Raw genomic sequence first — 16,697 nt, 5'->3', positions numbered from 1 at the left:
TTCCCACGGTCCTTAGGTACTAAGTACCAAGAACATGCAGCTGTCACCGTTATTCAACGGTCACAGTACAGAAGGTATCAGAATCCCGCTCTTTAAGTTCTCAAACACTTTTAAATCCATTTTTGAAACAATGGACTCAGCAGCCAGAGAAAACAGACTTTATAGAATCACCCCTCCCAAAAGAACATGGCATACTTCAGGCTTCTTTTTAATTACAAAGTTGTAAGCTAAGTACTCCTTTCAACAAGCCTTCTGCTGGTGTGTTGGTCCTTTTTGCTGGCTGGCAGTACATACGAAGAACTTGGTGTTTCTACTTTTATTATGAAAGGAATATAAAGCTGCCACTATATCGCATCTCTAAGATCTTAATTGTCAAATTTCTGCAAGACAGAAGCTGTTTGCTAGTAGGTGTTGAGAATCAACATCCGAGTTAACACTGGTGAGGTGTGTTAAGTTTCATTTATTATCAGCTTGAAGACAGCCCTCTGAACAGGGGTGTTTGTACACAGATTTGTAACCAGGGACTGGAAGCCAGTTTTTTTCTAGGTTTCTTGCACAGTAAGGCTGAATGGACACAGCCCTCCCAGAGCCCACTTGTTTTGACTTTGTGAGCCAAGACAAGGAGCACTGGCAAAGCAGCAGAGCATTTATCTTATTAGACACAACAAGCAGAAGGCTATCCTGCTATTTATCCTTCTGCTCAAGGATTAGCAGAACATCTATAGAGCTAGAACATTTTCAGACACAGAGGGTGATTACAAAGAAAGCAGGAAAATCCCAGTGACCAACAGCTGAAACACATTAACAGATAAGAGCTCTTTTAGGCTGAATTTGGAGCCTGCGGATTGCTCAGCAGCAGCAGAAAGGCTGTTCCTCCCAAGGGGAACAGCGAGTCCATCCCAAGTTACTGGAAGAACTGCCCAGAAACACAGGGTGCAAGTGACAAAGATACTGTTTCAGCAGACTTTATTTACAGTTTTTCTTCTGTTAAACAGACAAAAATAAAAATTTTTCACAAGTTTTTTTCACAGGTTTGAAAAAAAGTTTTTTTCAACAAGTATATTCTTGCATATATTTCAATTTGTATATTTTTGGATGTATTCAAGTATATTCTATATTGGGACACTTTAAAAAAAAAAAAAACAACAACCAACTTTGTGTCTATATGTCAACTTGGAGGCAGAGCTCTCTCAACTTCTGTTCACCCTCCCACTTTTTCCACAGTGTCACTCCTAATGTCATTTACGGGTTTCAACCTGCAATGGGTATTTTCTAATCTAAACGCACACCTCAAAACCATAACCAGAAAAGCTAGGCTTTAAAGGCCCTCATCGTGCAAGTGCGTTTAAACCTCCCCGGGTCTAATAGCTGCCTTCTCTTCTGGCTCCACGCACAGCTCTCGCTGTTCGTTAGTGCTGGTGTGAGAGAGGAGCTGAGCAGCAGCTCTGCCTTGTGCCGCCGCCTCAGCTGAGCCAGGAGATGACCCATCACAGACAGAGCCACCCATCAGTCAGCAGAGGGAACCACCCCACGCCAAACAGCTAGTTTTTGCTGGGGGATGAGGCGGTGAGCCCCGCTGCACAAGCTTTCCATGTGGTTTGCCAGATGTACCAGCCCATGTGAAGGGCACAGATCGGGAGCCGCTTATAACAGGGCAACGGTTCATGAAATGGTGCTGCTTGTCCACAGCTAAATGAATTAACATCTAGAAGAGACTGATACCACAGTCACTGCTGAAGTGGCAGAATTAATACTCTTAGTACAGGCAAATTTAGGCATATTCCTGTTGCTTTGAGTCCCAGGAAAACAAAGAAATCAGTACCGGTTCTGTCAGCGTGTGACTAAGAAGCAGTGCAGAGTACTCTAGGTCAAAATGAAATGATCTGTAGAATGGTCCAAGACATTTAAATGCATGCAGCAAGGATGCTGAAGTAGCCATGGGTGCTGAACAGCACAGTGGAAAACACCTCTTAGGCCAAAGGCAGGTTTCTGCTTCCCAAACCACCGGAGAAGTCACTGCCTTTCCTTCCCATTCCTGCCAGAGCACTGTCTGCACACTTAGCTGAACAGCCTTTTGCCTTAGAAGAAGCTGTCAGTTACAAGAAGCAAATAACGTTAAATGCAGCTTCTTCCATCTGCCAAAGCCTTGAACAGGGAGTCTTTACCTACCCAAAAGAGCGGAACACTTCACAGCACCTGAGTGCCTCTGCAGTACTTCTCCCTAATCCAGGGGAAAAAGCGTGCCAAACTGAATACTGAGCAAGCCTTTTCCTAACAGCACCACCTTTTCTCTGTGAGCCTCAAATATCTTTCCTCCAAAATCGCCCAGCTTTGGAGGGGAGCTGGAAGGAGACTTGCATATCCGCCACATTTATTTTCTCTTTATTCAAGAGCATCCTCAGGGCTCCACGTTGGACTTTTCCCTCCAAGTTCGGTGCCAGCGAGCTACCCGCTCAGGGTACAGGACCCCAAGTCAGACACCCAGCAGCTGCCTCACCGCGGCCCAAAGCCGGAGAGAGAAGAATCAACCACGGCTTTACCCCCGGTAGGCGCTTACCACGCACGGCATGCTCGGGCCCTGCCCCACACACGGAAACTCCCCCGGGGCGTACGATCTCCTCAGCCGCCCCCCGTCCCTCACATCCCCGGGGCAGCCCGGCGGCGCCCTCCCGCCCCCCTCCGGAGGCCGCCGGCTCCCGTTACGTAACGGCTGGCAGGGGCCGGGACACCGGGGCGCCTGCCACGTATCGCCCCACTCCCCTCCTCCCTCTCCGCGCCCACGGAAGGCGGCGCGGCCTCACCTGAGGGAGCGGTCGGGCGCTGAGGGGCGGGCAGCTGCCGCGCAAGCACCGCCAACGGCAGCCAACGGTCGCTAACCGCCCCTCGCGGCCGCCCGCCGGCTTTATAGGCGCGCAGGCCCCGCCCCCTGCCTCGCGCCCGGCCCCGCCCCGCCCCGCGCTACGTGAGCTCGGTCACAGCACCGCCCGCCGCAGTGCGCAGGCGCCGTGGCGCTGGGCGGGAGCTGCCTGAGGGGGCCTCGAGCCCCTGCGGGGGGGGGGATGCTGAGGCACCTGCCCCGTGTGAGGGGGCAAGGGGCAGGGGGCTTCTCCCTCATGGCGGGTCCTGCTGGGGCCGCACCGGCACAGCCCGCTTTGTAGGAGCTGCCAGAGCTCAACATGAAGCGTTAGCTCCCATCCCCTCAGCAGCACCCCTTGAAGCGCAAACCCCCGCTGTCAGGGGGTTGGAGGTAGCACACACCTGGCACAACTGACAAACGCCACCCTCTGTACGTGAATTCAGTCACTTCTTGTCCAGAGGTGGCTGCAGATGCATCCACGCAGCCCCTGTGCCAGAGCAGGAAGAAAGCCAGTTGTTAGTGGAACTAGCCATCAGAAAATAAACCTTCCTTCCCGCTCGTTCTGGTCACCTTCCAACAGAAATACAACTCCTACAACTAGCAGGAAACGCGGCGATGATATACAAGCCTCGAGCTGAGGCAGCCAGTTAAAGCCCTGTTATCCAAAGAGTCCATAATAGCTAGGCAGAGATTTAACTGCAGCTTCTGGAGATTTGGCAAAACCCAACACGCTGTAGAGGCGTTCAGCTTCCTCCTAGTGAGACTGACTGCTCTTCCCCTCATCTTTTGCGCCAGTCAGATGCATTTAAAAAGGTAGACTGGAGGAATACAACAGCCACGAGTTTATTAGCTCATTTAGTAGCAGGCTTGCTTGTATTTGTCAGCATGCAGCCAAAAGCTGCCTCCCCTGTTGCAAGTGCAAGCCTAACAGCATGCTGCTTCCTCTTCTGAGCAATCCTGCAGAAGCACTCTGCGGGTCCTACGCTGAAGGGTACTAAAATAAAGATCCTTCTAGAACAAGAACGAGGCACAAGAGACCCCCTAAGAGCACAACTGCTCTGACTCACAGCAAAGCATTATTTAGTCCCTGATGCCTAGAGTGCTGACAGCCTCCAAACACTTGTAACTGGGATTTTCTCAGCCTGATGTGGTCCAACTATTTATAAACCCTCAGCAGAGTTCTCTGCACAGCGCTCCTCCTCTCAAGCTAGAGCTGTTTGCACCCACACCACCCTTCACCTAGCAGTTGTGCCCCTCCAGCCAGGGCACAGAAAAACATCTCCATTTATTCCCTGGGAACTTGGCTCCACTGTCTTAGATTTGATCAACCAGGTTCCTGCACAGAAAGAGACAGCAACAGTTGATATCTATCCCTCATGCAGGCTGCAGCACCAGAGCCTACCTAGCTTCTCACTGCAGCAGCATGCCACATCTTCGTTCTCACTTGTCCTCTCTGAATCTTTTCCGGCTCTTCAGAAACCTTCTGGTGACACCGGGCTGTGACCTGCATGCAGTGTTTAAGACACAGGGGAGTCATCTTTATATCACACCGACTTAGAGCACAGTACTGCTTCGCTTTTCCAAGTGCATTGACAACTTAGGTTTATCCTCTGGAAACAGAGGGAGCCTCATCTACTTCCAAGCACATTCATCAAACACTGTCAAAACCAAAGACTACACTGCTGACAAAATTAAGTTACCAACTGCAGATTTTATATCATCAGTTGTGCAGTGCAAAAAAGAAAATACAATTGTGTTTTTTGGCCAGGGTTTGAGGACCTTCCCTAACCAACAGCAGAAGCAGGGAGGAAGACAAAGATACAAGTGATCCCAAAAAGCTGAACTGAGCAAATCTTTATAAAAGGTTACTCAGATGTTAATGTGCCCTCTACACCTGTAGAGTGTTAGGAGCGCAGGCTGTCATCAGCTGTATGAAATTAAACAGTATCTCTCTTCTTAGCCCCCCACCTTGAGTATAAGAAGCTGCAGAAGTCCCTTATATACATAATATAGACTACAAGTCTAATTTTAGAGCAAAGCCAGTTTTGGTTAGTCTGCATCTAAAATTTAATGATAGAGGGAAAGACTACTCATTAACTTTCTCTTTAAAGAAGTGGCTTGTCTTTCCTTGGCCTCTTCCTAAAAAAAGAAATATTTTTTACCAAGAGGTTTCTTGTGGCTTGACCATAAGTTTTCAATGTGAGCTTACCAGTTTTAGGTACTTAAAGCAATTAACAGTTGTTGTGCAAGAGTCAGCTGGTAGCAATTCTGATGCTTGTTTCTGCTTATTGAGGGCAGCTGGAGAGACAAAACAGAACAGCAAGAAAAAGCAAGATTGCTAGTGTAACCGTTATTAGGTTAGAATTACATTTTCCAGCCACTTCTTTGGCTTGAAAATCTTTTACCAACTGCTAATGCCAATACAAGTATATCACAAACCCAGATTAAAAAAGACTCTTGGCGATACCAGAGTGAAGATTTGCCTGTTTTGGAACCTCCTCTATGTAACAAGTATCTGTTCCCACTGCTTGTGGCCTCCTTGCCTGCTCCTTTTCTTCGCTCTTCTTGCATCAGGCGAGTCTCAGGGATTCGCTTCCTCTGGTGGCCTGCCAAAGCTCAAATTAGTAAGCTACAGGAAGCTGTCAGAGATGCATTTGTATGGCCAGGCCTTCATGTCACTCACAGGATTGTTTCTAGCATGGAGCCTAATGTCTGCAGGGGACAAATACAACACAGACAGTTTATAGCTGTAATCTACATAGCTTGGAGCCCTGCTCAGAAACACTTGCAAAGAAGAAACTCAGTGCTAAGGTGACAACTAATGTTTGTGCTCCTTAAATACTTATGAGAATAAGTGATGAATAGAAATCATAGAATACAGTAATACAAATTTCTTAAATGGGGTCCATGCAAAAAAATCAGGTTATAAGAAAGATCAGATAGTTACTTATCATACAATACACACAAAAGAAACCAGCAGAACTGAATTCGGTCAGCTTGCCAGTACGCAGGCTACAGAGAAAGCTTCTGTCGATTTTGACGTTGTCTGCCCTACTTACGTGCTTCAGAAATATTTAATTTGGCATTGCGGTATCACAAGCTGGTGTATGGACCCTTAGAAAAGTTCCAAGGAATCTCTCTCAGACTGCATGGCTTCCCACCACTCACGTCAGTCACAGAACTGACTAATTTTCTCTGCATGTCCTAGCACAGCACAGAGGCCAGGTATACATGATTGGGCTAATCCTTGATTTCTGTCAGCTGCACATGGCAATGGAAGGCTACAGCACTGCAGTACCTTTGGGGGAGTCTTTACGCTGCAACATCGTGCTCTGGCCTTTCGTCCTTGCTGCGGATAGAGGTGCACTTCCAAGCGACCCGTTGCCTTGGGCTGAAAAGGGTTGAGAGGCTGTCCCAAGATTTGAGGTCCAAAGTACCACCTCCAACTGCTGCCCTCTAAAACCAGCACTTCTTGCAACCTTTCTGCAGGCAATTAGGGTCAACAGATCTGTTTAACAGCAGGGTGGATACTTCCCTTAGAGATTATACTTCAGTCCTTTATCTTATTAAGGGAAGATGTGGTTTGTCCATTAATCCAATTAGCCTAGTGGATTAGTAAAATTGGGCTTGCTCTGTTTCAGGAAGCATACAAATAGCAGTCAAGCATAATTAAACCTAAACTTGTAAGTAATGCTGGTAACAACGGTGGTATTTCCCTGCATACTCCACTCATTATTTTTACAAGCTCTGCTCTCAAATTACATGGCCTGAGCCCTCAATTAAAATGTCTCAATTCATGACCAAAAAGCAAAAGGCTGTGCTGAAAACATTTATAGGTTTATAAAATTCTCTTTGTGCTAAATATAGGCACAGGTAGGCTCCAACCCAGAATAACGTTTTCAGCGCTCGAGAGAAATCTTGTTTGTTCAGTTCTAAAGACATGAAAAATATTTGTCATTATTCTGACATGTCTCTTGGCAGAGTGCACTTTCTAATCAAAGCTATTCACTTGTAAATTCACCTGTAGGCTTGGGTGCTTGACCACTTCACAGCTCCATTCTTTAGATATATGCAGCTCTTGGCATATTTTCCTGTTTGAGGACATATGGTCGTCAGCTTTATACAATGCTCTTAAAAAACAGAGAAGCTTCTCTAAAAAACAGAGAAGCTTGAGGGAAAAAAAAAGGGGGGGGAAGAGAAGAAGAAAAAGAAACTAACAGAACTAAAAGGAACGAACTCCCGTGCTCTGTAAGAACAGCTCAAATTACTGCAGTAGCATTGTTCTCGTAATAACTTCTGTTCGACAAAATGCAGCTGTGAAAAACAGAGTTTACTCTCAGTCTCACTAGCTCTGGGAGCTGATCAGAATCCGGAGCAGGCACCCGTCAGCCACCTAGCTGTGTCAAGGGTTTCTGAGCAGCCCGCGCAGAACTACATTTCCCAGAGCTCCCCCGGGGGGAAGAGCAACTCAGCAAGACAGCTGCTCCTCTGTTTGCTGTAGGAGCAGTGCTTCAAACTGAGGTCAGCGGGGGACTTTCGGAGTGGTTTCCTGCTGCTGGAGGTAGCACACCTTCTGCACAGAGCGCAGTAAGTTGGAAAAATGCTTGGGAAATGACAGACCTAGATGCACCTCCTGCCAGCTGTACAAGATAGATGAGATTTACAGGCACGACAGGGAAGTTTGGGCTGGCCTCCTCAGATCGAGTTTTTACCTTCTGAGTTTTCAATGATCCTTACCCAAATCTGGCAGCGTGTGTCTGAGAAAGGAAGGGGTTAAAGCTGTGCGTGTGCTGCATTTCACCCTTCCAGGTACAAGCCTTTCCTCTTGCCCATTCCAGAGCAAAGTACAGAGCTGTTTGTAAACTCCCCCTCGATACAACACTGGCTGCATGTAGCGCTGGAGGTTTTCGCAAACTAGGCTATGCAAGACGCGGGGGTGGAGAAATCACGGACACGTAATCGCCCCGCCACAAAGCAGCTTCAGGCGCGGTCTCTGTGACAGCTGCGGCCCTCGCATGCGTCTGCCCGATCCGGGGCGGCGTGCCAAGCTCCCACTGCGGGGACGCTGCTCTCCCAGAGGCTTTTACAGCAGGCCTGCCTCCCCAGGGACCGTCCTGGTGGGGACCACACCAGTGGGAGAGAGACATCTGGGGCAGAGATGTCGGAAGCCATGAGGCAACGTGACATCACCTCTCCTCTCCATGCCGCTGGGTACAGAAGCTGCCTCCCCTTACTGACAGGAGCCTCTGCTCGGGCAGCGGGCAGGCCTGGGAGCCATCACTGACCTTACTGAAGGGAAGGACTCGCAGGCTCTTCCTTGGCACGGCTTACATGTCTCAGTCTGTGAAACGAACCAAACGTAACTTCCTCCTCCTTCCAGGGCCTCGAGACCTGTGGTTGAAAAGCAAAATATCCAAAATAATTGTTAAGGATTGTGAATCATAGTTCACTTTTATTTCAGATGAGTGCTAGAGATGGAAGCATTTCTGGCTGTTTTCTGACATCCTGACGCTGAGTTCAAACTGCAGTCTGTGACTGCCTGAGCTGAAAATGTGGTAGGATCCTTTGGCACAAAAAGCATTGACAGTTGGAGATGATCCAATTCAGCTGCGACTGCTGTCTCTCGTCTAGCTCCAGGAATTCTTTTCCGCAGCTGATATTTTGTCTTTCATTCTCTTCTGGCATTGCTGCCTTTCCCACAGCCCTACTGTTTGCTGCAATAGGATGTTCAATTGGATCGAGGCCATTACAACTGCGTAGGAAACAAACAAGAGAGCAGCTACTTTCGCTGCTCTTTATCCCACCGGTACAGGAGTTGAGGATAGGAATACTTAACCTCATCTTACAGCACCCTAAGACCTTCTGTGCACACTCACAGATGGCAACAAACCGAGGTATCTCGGAATTAATCTTAAAAAGTGCTGGAACTGGGTTTGATTTGTGACTAGAGACTAAGACCAAAGTGATCATTTTAAAAAGCATTTAAGAAAGCAAATACTAGCGTTCTGCAGACACTGTAAGCGGGAGATTTCTGGTGGCATTGGGTTGTTGCTGCTTTTAAACCAAATGCAACTTTGCAGGGCCACAGTTTCTATTCTGTGCTTCTCTTTTTAGGCAGAGACAGCTGCCTGTGGGCATTGGTCATGGCTGCGATTTATCAAGCAGTGTACAGAAGAGCTTCCTCTCTCTTCTGCAGGTTTCATTCTACCTACGTTAAAAAAATGAGGTAAGTTCTCACCTAATTCTTGTTTACACTGAGAAGACCAGCGTTTGGCACTCCTGTCCACTGTCACAAGCAGCCCTACCTAAATCTAACCCAGGGGTTTATCTTGTAACAGTTCAATGACTGCCTATGCTTGCTGTCCTACCTAGTAGGAAATGCAGTATTTTTTGCCAGGTAGCACCTTTGCTGGAAGCTACAGGCCACCAAAGAGTAGATCCAGCTGTCAAACACCCTAGAAGCTTGCAGAAGACAAAATCCATACCGTCTGCTCTGCCTGAAGTAAATGCGTCCAAATAAGTGCAGCACAGGTAATCTCAGCACGATCTTGAATTCATCTTCCCCATTCTTTTCTCACTGCAGATACTTAAATGAGCTAAAGGAAGATGATGGCTTTTGTAGACAAGCCCAGACCTCAGGAACTTTCTACCTCTTTCACAATCTCTCACCCTTCTTGCAGAAGGTTGGGAAGAAATATTTGCTACCACAGCTCAGTGCGGCAGGTAAGCAGGAGTCCAGAAAGAGACGTCTCCTGGATCACGCAGCTCAAACGAGACAGGCTCATGTGCAATAAGCAATACCTGACATGGGGTTGAAAATCTATCAAGATGTGCATGGAAGAGCCCATTATATGCAGCATGCTATTTGTTAACAACTAAAGGCTATTTAGAGTTAAAACCTTAGCATGTGGACATGAGCTCATGCCCTTCACATACACACAGTATCAATACATGCGTGATCTGGTTTGAGATTACCCACTTTAAATATTTGGGACTGCAACTTCTGAAGAGAAAGAGCTGGGAAGAAAACAAGCAGCAAGGTTTTACCAGCTAAGCAGGAAGAAGTTTTGAGAGAAAGGTATCAGCTGCTGTAGGAGAGAAACAGAATGGAAAGCTGTTCCCCAAGCATTAAAACATTTGCATCTTTAATTTAACACGGTCAAAAGATACAAACAACTAAGGAGAAAGCCAGGCTTCCAGTCTCCTTTGGTGTGGGACAATTTCTCTGGCACCTCTCTCACGTGAGAGATGCAGAAAGAGCATCATGTTTGCACAAATTCGCTTTCCTTACAGCTTTTTCTTCCCCTTTCTCTTGCTGTTTAGAGATGAAAAGGATCCTCGAGAAATTGAAAGAGACTGAACAGTGGATAGAAAAATCAGTGCTGATCGGCTGTTCAGACGAGCATGTACCACACTTTGCCCTGGATTTAGGTTGGGATGACTCCTCTTCGACCTGCGTTGGCATCACATTTGATGCACTGAGATGAAAGTGCTGCTGAGGCAGCATCCTTTTTCCACGCTGGGTCAATATTTACTGCTCAAGAGAACTCAGTCGAGTCTCTGCAGGAGCTGCTGTGAGCACGGTGGTTGAGAGCCACAAAGCTGCCCTGCTGTCCCTGTGTGCGCGTTAGTAAAGGTGGGCTGTTTGCAGGTCACTTAACATTTGGGCATGTGTTACCACTGAGGTGATGTCACTTCCATGGGAACTTCCAGAAATTGTACACCGGAACAATGAAGGGCGTAAAATTGGGATAAGAACTGCAGTTTATGAGATCAGAGATTTGTTGTTGTTTTTTAAGCAGGAGCCTTGGAAAAATCAGTCATTGAGTCTGAACTTCAGGGATCGTTCACTGACTTACGAAAGGCTCTCTTTGTAGTGGATGTGAAGGATTCTCCTTTGCTGGCCTCGGTACAGTACAGAATTACTATTATTATTTTAACCTTTTTGAAGTGATTTCTAACATTTCCTTGTCTCCTATATTGTTCCATGATTCAATACGTACTGTGGAGGTACCTACTATGTGTTTTCAGTAGGCACTAAAAATTATAGCAATTCTCCCAAATTTGCTGTCCCAAAAGTAAGCTGCAACGGGAAGAGACACAGACAAGACGTTTAAAAACGACTGCAGAAATTAGCCACCTAGCATCAACCTGCTGTATGCCCAGCATGAAACGTACTGATCTCAGCAGCAGCAGTCACAGCAATCCCACTTTGTACCCAGTTTTTCTGTAGTCGTCTTGGCAAACTGAATTCCAAGAACAGCCTTACAGGTCTTCTCTCAGAGCTGCTCTTTTAAAACTGCTCACTTACAACCTGTGAGTTCCTATCCAGATGCCCTATGTTTGGAAGCCCTAAGAAAAGCCCTGTGTGTGAAACTCAACTACTCCCATTACATCCCAATAAGGAACAACTCTTCCCCCACCTTCCCTTGACCTGCTGAAATTTGGATGCTAAAGCAATAAACGTGAAACACCGATTCCAAAACCTGCCATTTTTCAAAGCAGTGCCCACATCTTGTTTACCTTTTGTAGACTTCCAGACGTAATCAGAATTTATCCATATAACAGCATGATGGGGAAAAGACAGTCACTCAGGGAGACTGCTCCAGGTGTAAATTTGTATTTCTCTTGGTGTTCACAGGCCCAGGCCCTTCTCCGGTGGCACGAGTCCCACCAGTACTGTAGCAAAACTGGGCAGCCCACTCAGAAAAACATAGCTGGCAGCAAGCGAGTCTGCCATGCCAGTGGAATAACTTACTATCCACAGGTAAGCACCTGAGCAGTTGTACGGAGAGGAATCTGTACAAGGCAGCAGGATTTCTTTCCAGGTAGTTGGACACTCGTGGAGCTAGGAAAAGGAACCACTGGCACTTAGTTGTTTGGTCTGAACTTCTTCCTCTGCATTTTGATGCATTTTCTAGATGTCTCCAGTGGTTATCACCCTGGTGTCTGATGGCAGCCGGTGCCTCCTTACACGACAGCCCTCGTTCCCTCAGGGGATGTACACCGCTCTGTCAGGCTTCTGTGACCTGGGTAAGGTGGGCTCTCATCCACTGCGGTAGCCTCAGACGTGCAGGGTGTGGGGCAGAACCGTGGGACATCAACCGAAGGCCTGTTGACAAAGGAGGAAGGGCACAGAGGTGATACCAGGGGGAAAAAATACTGAATCAGTGTTGTTACTCAGAGTTCAAAATAGCTGTATACATCTGAAGAGAACAGGAGAATTACGGGTATGTATCAGTTGCTGTAGCCCATGGTAGTATATTCAGGTAATAGACTCCCCAGGTTAAAGCCCCCAGATACTTCTTAGCCTATTTTGTGTCTCTGGCTCAGAAAAGAAAGAAACTCAGACCTCTTAGGAGGGAAGATGGCTTAAAAAGGGAAATGATGAAGAGGGGCAGCAATGTTCTGTCCACCAGATGCATACAGACAGAACCAAAAGTGTGTCTGATGCCTCTGGTTAAGGGAGGTAAGCATGGTTGATTTAATCGAGCATCTTGATGGCAGGCGTTCCCAGGTCAGCACAATCAGAGCTCCTGCTCGAACAGCCAGGGCTGGAACACCTGAGAAAGGAGCCTATTTACATCTTCTTGCCACAGTTTGCTGCCCTGAGGCCAGGCTGTCCTCACCTACCTGTGGTTGCTTCCAGGTGAAAGTGTGGAGGAGGCACTGCGGCGGGAGGTGGCCGAAGAGGTGGGCCTGGAGGTGCAGTCCTTCCGCTACTCGGCCTCCCAGCACTGGCCCTTTCCCAGCAGCTGCTTAATGATAGCCTGTCATGCGTTGGTGGGGGGAAAGCAGACTGAGGTGAGCAGGCTCGGATTCCCCTGAAGCATTTCACTACCCACCTTATACAGCAAAATCTAGTTTGGTGCACAGACTTTAGTTTGGAGAGCATCAGAGCCTCTAAAAGTGCTGTTTTCAGTTAGCTTTCTACAAGTGAATACGAGACTTGAAAATCATCACGTCTTCTGTTGCAACACACAAGGTTTGGCACAGGTCACTGTATATACAAGCACAGAGCACAGCGTCCCTATGTTTTTTTCCTCTGAACTTTGCAGAGGAGGCACAGTCTAGTATTAATAACACATTTGCTATAAAAAAAAAGCAGCTTCTGCTACATTAATTACTGTGCTCATTGGTCCTTTGCAGGCCAGTGCCACGATGGAATAGGGCTAACTGATTTGTGGCTTCCCTAAGGAAACCAATAGTCACGTCCTGCCCTGGGTTGGCATCAACACTTAATTCAGGCGTGGATTAAGCACTCCAGGCATTCTAGCTTGGGATCTTTGTGGGTGCAAGAACAAGGCACTGCTGCCCACATTTAAAGCTGATTTAAGGAACTGGCACTCTCCTAATTCTTTCCAGATCAGTATGAACAGCCTGGAACTGGAAGAAGCCCGTTGGTTTGGCCTGGAGGAAGTCTTGGAGGGGCTCAAGAGAGATCACACATCTTCAAAGCAAGACGACGGTAGTTTTTTACCCTGGTTTCCTCCCAAGCAGGCCATTGCTCACAAGCTGATCAACGAGTGGGTTAAACAGCAGACCTCCCGGCCGACCTAGGTGTAAAGACTTCATCAAGTCTGTGACTCTGCCAGAATTATAAAAGCTTTATGTAAAAGCTTCCAAAGCTACTGAAGACAGTGTCTTACGGTGGGGGTAGCACCAGACTGATGGCAGTCTTACACTTGGATACACAGACGTACAAAGCCATTTCTAAACTGGTCGTCTCCGGGCAACTCCTTGTACGCTGGACCTTGGAGATCCCATGACTTGCAGTAAATATGCAATAAAATTCTCAGTCCCAAAGCACAAAACTTAGTGTCATCTGCTGCAGGTGTTGCCCAGCAATCAGGAGAACAGTAAGCCCCTGGCAGTTACGTCCCCTTTTCCTCCAGTTTATCCATCTGGAACTCTTGGGTGGATAGTTGAACCCACAATTTTCCTATATTAAGGGAGAGTGGCCTTTCAGTGTTCACATGTATATGGAATGACAATCAAAAAAAACAATAGAAAAGCCACTGCCTCAACGCTCTCCCTTTCTTCTGTTCCCCTTCCCATCAATTCTTCCAGTTTTGTATAAAACATGTTAATTTTTTGCAAATGTTAAGCAGACTCCTACTTTGATGGTTTGTCTGAGCAACTAAAAATACTTGTGGAGACACCATTTTCCCTACCAGTAAGGCACAGCGTGATACTTCCATCCTGAGGAAGAGAGAACAGAGCTACCTGGTGGTAGAGAGTGGAAGAGCAAATCAACCTACGAGCACGTTAGAACCCAAATAACGCTGAGAGGAACTGCTGCAAGGAAGACTGCACTTCCAACAGAAACAAAATCCCGAAAGGCCAAGTGCCTCTTATCCTGTGCCAAAAATCTGGGGCTTGCCTGGAGAACTGCTCTTGTTTTACTAATAAAGAAGTATCGCTTCTCTGAAGGGAGAGAGAGTGACAAAGAGAGAGCCTGGGAAAGGAAAGCCTAGTAAAAGAGGCAGATGGAGGGATCTGCTGCTGTTTCAGGCTGACAGTCCTTCCTGCTCGCTTGGCCACTGCTCAAATGCCAAGACTGCAAAGCCATCGGTACAAATACTTGAAGGGGAAACAGGGCTGTATCGCTGTCTGCCGGCACTAGGATCTATTGCAGGTCAAGGACTTTCTTGAGCATTGTAAAAAATTTGGAGTCCTGACATCTGAACAATAAGTAAAAAGACTGTCTCACACAGTTCAGACACGTTTCGTTTCCTCAGGTTAATCTTACTTCAGGAGGTTGGGAGGGGCTTCTCTCAGGCCATGGTGGCACGTGCAAACAGCTTTTCCACCCCTACTAACTCTCAGCAATAGAAGACCCGTGTCAGAGCATGTTTTTCACGTTTGGCAGATTTGGCATTCATCCCAGTGGGAGTGTAGTCTGGTACACAAAGGCACTGCTTATGCCTCCCCTCCAACCCAACCAGACACTCCACACACACCCCCACACCTCTGAACTTAACTGCAGCTCTCCTGCCTCCAGTTTCCTTTGAAATTTATCTCGCCTCCTCTCTTTGTGGTAGTTCCTCCTGCTTTCTCTTCCATCTCACCAGTTTAACCCCCCATCATTTCTCTCTTCCTCTGTCATCTCTGGAATGTGCCATTTGCGTTTTCAGCCTCACTCCTTTCTTCCCCTTGTCTGCAGTGAAAATATTGAAGAGTTAGATACGAGCCAGCAGGATATTCCAGCTTCTCATGCCCCTTCCTAGTTCTTCTTACTGGCCTCCCAACTCCCTCTATGCATTCAATAATGTGGCCCAGGCTTGCTTCCAGCTTACAACAAACATGTTGATGATGTGCTCAGTACTTTTTGAATATCCTGTGATCTGCTCTCTGTGGCAGAAAGAGGACTGAAAAGTAAAAGCGTCAAAAAGTAGTACACGTGAGAGAGAGGAGGAATGCCTGTATGAATTCTGCAGCAATCTGAACTTGGTGAGTATGCGGCTGTTTTTCTAATTTACAGTATGTATTTGTAGATTTGAGGCTGCCAGATACCCACACGCTTGAGTAGAGCTCTAAGAGTTGCAGCTCTACTCATATTCTGACTATACCAGGCTTTTTCTGATTTCATCAACCTCTTTTGTTCCTGTTAGAGGAAAAGCATTTACTTCTGACTCACCTTTTAAAATTCATCTTTAAATGTCTGTATGTTCCTTTAGATTTTCAATAAATCACTTCAGTCAATAAATCTTTTCAATCTACTTTTATACATTTTTGTAGAGCAAGCACAACTCCAAAGCAACATTCCTACCATACCATTTAAAGGGCCTTATGTTTTAATCTGCTTTTAAAAAAAAATCTTTAACCCATATCCTTTTGACTTAGGCATGAAACAATCAATGGTGGCTTCTATTCCTGATGTTAAGAAAGCAGGAGTGAATTTAGGCAATATACAGTTAAGAACAGGACAGAAAAACAAGATCAGAGAGACATTGTTCTCGCTTGAATTTGCCTCACAAACCTAGCAATACTCACTGCAGTCAAGACAGAACACGCACCCTAAAGGGAGGTGACCTGGAAAAAGGAAGAGGCAATTCCTGACAGATGCTTCTGCAACAAAACACAACAGGGATTTTCCCTGTAAAAGATGTCAAGCAGGCAAAAGGGATGTAGCAACATAACTCTCTCAAAAACACATCTGTTAAATGAATCCTCACTGGGGACAATTAACTTATATCAATCACAGAAACACTGTGGCTTTCAGAGAGTGCAGGGACTTGAACTTAGAGCAAGAGCTAGCATTAAAAAGCAGTCGCCCTGTGGCCCTTCACGTTGCTCCCCAGTTGTTTACATGGTGTTATTCCCAGTCAGCAGGATACATGGGCAGATAGAAAATACCACTGATCTGCTTCATTACAAGGCGTTTTTTTTAAACAGTGTTTCAGAAACACAGGCAGGTTCAGAGCAGCATTCCTGCCTACTGACCTACAGCAGCAGGGCATAAAAGTTATGTTCACCTCCAACAGGTGCCAGCAGAGGATTACAGTAACCAAGCCACAGGACACCTCTTGTCTACCTCTGACTGAGGGAGCTCAAAAAATCCTACCTGGTTACGATGAGGGCTGAGATTATTTGCTTCGCTTAACACATGCTCTCCCATCACCTTGGGTGCCCCGCTGCTGCACGGAAAGTTCACAATTTCCTGCCAGGAGGGTTACTCATCCACTGTGAACGGCAGACAGCACTGGAGGTCGGGGAGGAAGCTCTTATATCAAGAAATGAGCTCACCTTAAAGCATGCTCTGAGACACGAGGGACACATGCTGAATCTAGTGTTCAGCCTGAGAGGACAGCAGCCCTTAATGGAACACCCTGACAAA

General features: G+C 46.9%; 2 protein-coding genes across 11 annotated transcripts in view; one reads left to right on the top strand and one right to left on the bottom strand.

Moving 5' to 3' along the window:
* The window catches only part of P4HA1 (prolyl 4-hydroxylase subunit alpha 1), a 36,832-nt gene extending 31,398 nt beyond the window's left edge, over positions 1–5,434 (bottom strand). For 2 of the 7 annotated variants that reach the window (XM_050711987.1, XM_050711988.1), the window contains exon 1: positions 2,802–2,873. The gene's annotated coding sequence lies outside the window, so the exon portion shown is untranslated. Of the gene's footprint in view, positions 1–2,801; positions 2,951–3,258; positions 3,345–4,259; positions 4,362–5,066; positions 5,156–5,324 lie in introns of those variants that run through there. The other 5 variants (XM_035538849.2, XM_035538831.2, XM_050711986.1 and 2 more) reach the window with 5 other exon arrangements.
* Positions 5,435–7,318: 1,884 nt separating this feature from the next.
* On the top strand, positions 7,319–15,750 carry NUDT13 (nudix hydrolase 13). Of its 4 annotated transcripts, XM_035538890.2 has the most exons (9): positions 7,319–7,444; positions 8,972–9,083; positions 9,441–9,580; positions 10,181–10,288; positions 10,660–10,766; positions 11,499–11,624; positions 11,779–11,890; positions 12,507–12,661; positions 13,223–15,750. In XM_035538890.2, exons 2-9 carry the CDS (start codon positions 9,001–9,003, stop codon positions 13,415–13,417), a joined length of 1,026 nt encoding a protein of 341 aa, XP_035394783.1. In that variant the 5' UTR covers positions 7,319–7,444; positions 8,972–9,000; the 3' UTR covers positions 13,418–15,750. The 4 variants fall into 4 exon arrangements, with proteins under 4 accessions (XP_035394783.1, XP_035394794.1, XP_035394800.1 ...); XM_035538901.2 differs by lacking the exon at positions 10,181–10,288; XM_035538907.2 differs by lacking the exons at positions 7,319–7,444; positions 9,441–9,580 and adding an exon at positions 9,255–9,388 and having other exon boundaries at positions 9,000–9,083.
* The last annotated feature ends 947 nt before the right edge of the window (positions 15,751–16,697 follow it).

This window comes from Cygnus atratus, chromosome 7, assembly GCF_013377495.2.
Source record: "Cygnus atratus isolate AKBS03 ecotype Queensland, Australia chromosome 7, CAtr_DNAZoo_HiC_assembly, whole genome shotgun sequence".
NCBI classification, from domain to species: Eukaryota; Metazoa; Chordata; class Aves; order Anseriformes; family Anatidae; genus Cygnus; species Cygnus atratus.
Note: the sequence above shows the minus strand (reverse complement) of the source record. Positions and strands in the feature narration are given on the sequence as shown.

Excerpts from the sequence above, each read along its gene's own strand:
- NUDT13 (XM_035538890.2), top strand. The coding sequence starts at position 9,001 with ATGGCTGCGATTTATCAAGCAGTGTACAGAAGAGCTTCCTCTCTCTTC. Across the intron at positions 11,625-11,778 it reads GAATAACTTACTATCCACAG|ATGTCTCCAGTGGTTATCAC; the intron begins GTAAGCACCTGA and ends TGCATTTTCTAG. Across the intron at positions 12,662-13,222 it reads TGGGGGGAAAGCAGACTGAG|ATCAGTATGAACAGCCTGGA; the intron begins GTGAGCAGGCTC and ends AATTCTTTCCAG.